Source organism: Notothenia coriiceps, unplaced genomic scaffold (genome assembly GCF_000735185.1).
Source record: "Notothenia coriiceps isolate Sejong01 unplaced genomic scaffold, NC01 NC01_scaffold00011937, whole genome shotgun sequence".
NCBI lineage: Eukaryota > Metazoa > Chordata > Actinopteri > Perciformes > Nototheniidae > Notothenia > Notothenia coriiceps.
The window spans coordinates 1-5,803 of NW_011344638.1; the positions used below are offsets into that span (position 1 = coordinate 1).

The 5,803-nt window shown below is 40.9% G+C and overlaps 1 protein-coding gene across 1 annotated transcript; it reads right to left on the minus strand.

The window, feature by feature from the left end:
* Positions 1 to 784: 784 nt before the first annotated feature.
* Positions 785 to 3,146, minus strand: LOC104947111 (probable G-protein coupled receptor 158; the record flags this gene model as incomplete). The annotated part of the gene is made up of 2 exons (XM_010773073.1): positions 785 to 1,023; positions 3,037 to 3,146. Coding segments are annotated over 2 exons (349 nt in total), but the record flags the coding sequence as incomplete, so codon positions are not given.
* Positions 3,147 to 5,803: the final 2,657 nt, after the last annotated feature.

Consider the following 5,803-nt stretch of genomic DNA (forward strand, 5'->3'; position numbering starts at 1 on the left):
TACTGATCATAATTCCATTGTTGAGGTCTACTAGAATAGATTTATATTGTTCAATGTTCCAAACTCACATTGGTTTCTCATACAGCATCTCTGTATAGCATGTGTATTCCCTATGAGCCCACTGTGCTCTGATTGGTCAGCTCGCCCACTCTGTTCTGATAGTAAACCACCGTTACAGCGGAACATCAGTGTTTATGTGTTACAATGGCGTTAGCAACTAGAAAATGACACCAGTAATGACAAACGGATGAGAATGCTGCGTGGGGTCTGGGTGCCGTGTTGGCGGAACGTTGTGTCGTTTCCCGGTTGCTGCGAGACAGCGAGACACAGCGAAACCCAGCCCGAGCACACACACACACCCGCAGCCTGGCTGTGAGTCTGTGTGTGTGCTAAGGCCGAGGCCGAGCCTCGCCGCGTCCCGCCGTCTCAGGCTGAGTTCAGGCTGAGTTCAGGCTGAGAAATCTGAGGAGCTGCAGCTGAGAAAAGATTGAGTGTGTGAGGAAGTCCGCGGATTGATCACTACGTCACTATACCCAAGAAGAAAAAAATGGAAAAAGAAAAATCTCCAACGAGGCATTCTGGGGCGGCATAGCCAGGTATTTTCTGTGTTAGAGTTTTACTCGCTACAGGGTGTACTTTGAGGGTTTGTGACTCTGCAGACCGTTTACATGCAGAAAAAGCTACATACTGTAACACACAAGGGGACGGGTAATAACCGGAAAAGCATGACATGGGACCTTTAATACATCCATTGTAGGTACAGGAATACAGAACACTTGCTTACCGACAGCCATCATGTAGTCCCATCGGTCCAGCAGACACATGCTGAACTGCAGGCCCTCTGGGGTGAGGCCAGCGGTGATCAGAGCCGGGCTCAGTTCTGGGTTCTGGCACACAGCGGAGGTCCAGGCCACCAGGAACCAGAGCACCACCAGCAGGATCACGATCAGCAGCCGCAGTACCCTCCAGCTGGTCATGTAGGGCGTCCTCTGGGCAGTGCGGGACAGGAACACCTTCAGCACCCTGATGAGGTGAAGAAGTACTTTGAGATTGCTGGGTGAAATTATGAGAAGTGAGTCACATATTCTCTCCCAGCGATTGATATCTCTTGCCCCCAGCTTTTGCCCTTTCTAGCATGTCCACTTGAATTAAATGTTCAGTGAGAATTCAATTAATTATTGTTCGGTAATTCATTTTTTCAACATCTCTTATGGGGAGAGAAGATATCAGCGGAGGGCAGGAATTTGTCTTGGTGGAGATTAAGGTTACAGATTCTTTTTTTTAACAGTTTTATTTGGACATCTTTGACTACAACAGTTTCTATGATACCTGTGTTTAAAACCGTTATCAACAAACTTGCTATTATTTACTTATAGTGCTCTATAGCTTTACTTATTAGCACTCAAGATTTATAATGCTTTATACAAATAATCATGAAGTATAATTGTACTTCATAATTATGTAGAAAATGTTTATTTAACTCTTCTTTTCTTCCCTTAGTAAAGAAATGTAGTACCATGTTTTGTTTCAGTTTCCGAAAAGCAAACTATTATCACTTAGCATCACTTATAATCCCATTATAATGCATTATAACATTAATGACTATGTATTGCCTCTATAATAACCTATGTACTAACTGTCATACATTATGATCCTCACGTTATATTTGAGCTTGAGTCATTATAAAATGCGTTGTGATGTGTAATGATTATTGTTATGAGGAATTATTTACATTTTAACTATATTTAATTAGTGCAATAAACATATTATAATGCATCTGGTCATATGGGTGCCAGTTTTAAATGTTTCATCTCAGTGATGGTTAAACAAATGCTATTTGAACAAACATTAAAATGAATGCATGCAGAGTGAGTCAGTATTTGCACAGTATCTCCACTGCAAGCAAAACACAACAGCGCCTCTGCAAAGGGAATTAAAAATACTACTCATCAGCCAGAATAGTTTTAAAGTAATCTGATGCTGGGTAAGGAGAGCTTTTCTCTCTACAAACAGTCACTTCTCTTTTTATGGTCTCTGTGCTGCACCGATCTGCTCTCTCTTCGACAAGACTGTGACAAATCTATCGTATCTCTGATATATTCAACGAGACCGGCCTGTAAGAGCTTGGCCCCGGGGCACACTTCACACACAGCGAGCCTGGGAAAAAATCTAATTGGTAATTTTACCAAGGGAACACTCTCGCTGGCCTTTGGCCTCCTTCTACCATATCGGCAACACTCGCCCGGAGCTGGAGAGCAAGAAGTGAGTGTGTTTACGAATAGATACTTCAGCAGGAAGCACAGAGAGGAATTCAAATGTGCTTATGGACCTCGTGCACATCTATGTGAGTGCAGACTGAGAAGAGGCTGAATTATTGAAGCTGAAAAACACTAACATAGGGCACATTAATATCAGGAGAGGAAAGGAGATCAGGAAAGAAAAGGAGATGATGTGAGAAGGGGAGATGAGGAGATAGGAGGAGATGGAAGGATGAGAGTTGAGGCAAGGAAAGGAGATTAGATGAGGCAGGGGAAGGAATGGTAATGGAGATAAGGAAATGAGAGAAGATGGTGAGTAAAGGAGAGGAGATATGAGAGGAAAATGGAGAGGTGATAATCAAAAGTATATAAAAAGAAGAAAGGAGAGTGGATGTGGGAAGGAGAGGAGAGAGGAAAGGAAAGGATGGATCAGGAAAGTAGAGGAGGCGGTAAAGGGGATGAGGGGCAAGGAAACAAATGGAAATTAGGTTGAGAAGGGAGAGATGAGGGGAGGGGAGGAGATGGGAAGAAAGGAAAGGAGACGAGGTGAGGAGAGGAGATAGGAAGAGAGGAGAATAGAGGTTATGAGATGGCGAAAGGAGAAGAAAAGCAAAAGACATAAAGGCAACAAGGAGATAAATGAAGAGAAATAGAGCTGAGAACAAATAAGATAAGGATAAGAGACAAGGAGAGGAAATTAAGAAGAACAAAAGAGAGGAGGGAGGAGGAGGGAAGAAGTAGACAAACAGGAAATGCCTCAAGATGATTCCAGGCCTACCTGTACAGCTTGAGGATGACGGTGCCGTACATGACGGAGAAACCCAGGAGGCGCACCCACCTCAGGAGGATACAGCGAAACACACTGGGCTGGAAGAACAGGATCATCACCTGCAGAGGGAAACAGACACACACATTATATATATTCTTTTTTTTTGCAAACAGAGCATGGCACACCCACTGCTGTCACACTGATATTCATATAAGAAGGAATCAGAGATGACAATATGTGAGAACCAGAGCAGGAGGCAGTAATCCCCTTTGTATTACTAAATATGTTGTTCATATGTCAGCTGCCAGAGCACATCAGCTGTTAGAGTCTGAAGCGTTAGTTGTTCTCTCACTGGTGGTATTTAACAACCCCAGAGTGTGATTGTTTGCATGTTCATTTGAGTGGTGTCTATCGATTAAATAATATAATTGCGTTAATCACAATAATAATCTGTGATTAATCATGATTGATTATTTAATTATTGGGATGAAGTCTAACAACATTACGACACTTGCCTAAAGCATCAAAGTAGCTGTGATCACCCTCTGTTTAATGTGCGCTACACATCCTAGGATTCTATAGGGGTGTTCATATTGCGAGCACTATCATTTCCTACAGTGGTGACAGTGTCTTTCTTCTCCCACTCCTACTCAACTTCAAAAACTAGCATCTTAATCAGCTAAAACAAACGAGTGCAGTCGCCATTGGTCATGGATTAGGTGTGACGTTAAACTGCTCACTTATGTCCAATGGTCTTTAGTCGTAGTTTGTGCTTATCTTGGCTTATACAATATATTTAATGTTAAAAATATGTGCTGGAAGTTGGGATCAAACTTGATATTGTGATTATTTTTCCTTTTTTTACGTGATACGTTTTCCACAATAGTCGTAAGCGTTAACATCCCTTGTTCCTTTGTATTTTCAGGGCGTGGATGTTTCTGTATGTGCACATATACAGCCAACATTCTTTTTGTATGGTTTCTATGTAATTTGAATTTAAAAATACCTTTATTAAATGGCTCTTAAAATGTCAGCCTTTCCTTCTTTTCTTAGAAATAGTCTCACATGTCAAGCTGTACAGTTCAGAGCTCCCATTTGCACTATTGTTACAGCTGCGTTTTATTTGAATAGTATATGGCTCAGCGGGGCACTACTTGTCAAATCTCCAGTGACCCGAGTGAAGCGGAAGAACCTGTGCAGTGACTCTGAGCACATTTTCACTGAAGCAAAGAAAGCTGCCTGGCTCACCTGATGGATAGACATCTGCCACGATGTTAAAGAATGACCGCTTTCTGATTCAGCCTGTACAAATGTGCTCTGCATCAGTTCACACAAAATATGCACAGGAAGTTTGATGATCGCTGAACGCCAAAAGGCTAATGATTGTTCCGCATGTAAATCGCCTGATGAATGATGAATGCAATCAAATAAATCCCTTAATGACGCATCTTTATACCAGGTCCCCAATGTCAAAGCACTGACAGATGATTACTAAGCCAGCCAGTGAGCAGCATACAAACTTTTTGTAAAAAATAAAAACTTCTGCCTCGAGCCTCCCTTTAGCAAGTATTTTATGCATACACGTTTCAATTTAAGCTTATTTTCTAGTTTTTCTCCTAATTTCTTTATTGAAAACAATCATAAAAATAACTAAAAAAACAAGACCTACAATAAAGACGTGACATACTGTCTCAGAGAAGTAGTTACAACATTTTTTTTTTCTAATTATAAATCAATGCTTTGCCAGATCTTACAGCTATTTCTAAACAGAAGAAGTATCAAACAATGCTATTTTTTCCCCTGTGAAGTCTGTTTGGGTGATTGCACATGGAATGCGAGAACATTTTTCATGTGGCAAGTTTACATACGATGGGAGCCATTTGCCTATTCACGCAAGTATATATTGATCCATTGATGCTGACAAACTAAAGCTGTCGATGTTGAGATTCTCCTACTGTCACCAACGAAATAGAGAAACAGGTAAGTGAATCCACCTTTAGTCACTTGACATGACCATTAACAAACTTAAATGTTGGTGAGTCTATATAGCTTTACATGTTATATATATTTGTCTGAACAATACCTCTCTGCCATATTTAAACCTTATTTAGCGGACGGTTGAGTGTTGATGGAGCAGCTACAATGTTAGCCCGGGTCAATTCGAACTCCATTCAGTCACATTGCCTCTGACAGCAAGTTGAATATCATTACAGATGCAGATAAACATATCCCAGTGGAGTACAGCCAGTAATATATCCCAGCTCTTAAGATGCCTCATCATCCGAGAGACAGCAGCTATCCAGAGTAATTAAGCCTTAGCAACAACAACACCTCAAACCATTATTGCCTCAACTAAAAAAACAACACTGAGGGTGTAGCATTCTGGCTGTAAGATGTGTTCTCTAGCAAACATAATATCTAAGGGTTAGGGTTGTGTAATGGATTAAATTATTTACTTGTGTGTGACCTCCAAAATAAATGCAGGTTAAATGGTATGGCACAAATAAATTATTATAAAATGAAAATATTTAACAGCTATTCAGGAAGTTTGAATTAAAATACATTCTCAAGATGACTCACAGTGAGAATGTTTTGAGCTAGGGTTACGTTAAAATTAGCAATTTACTCCACCGCAGCGTGTTTCTTGCTTTTATCATCACCATTTGACCATGTTGTGTAATGACAAGCTGATCAGTTTTCTACCAAAACGCGACTCAGTGTGCAATTAAGCTGTCATAGCGTCCCTATTTCCAGCCTTCAGTCCATCCAGTCTCAG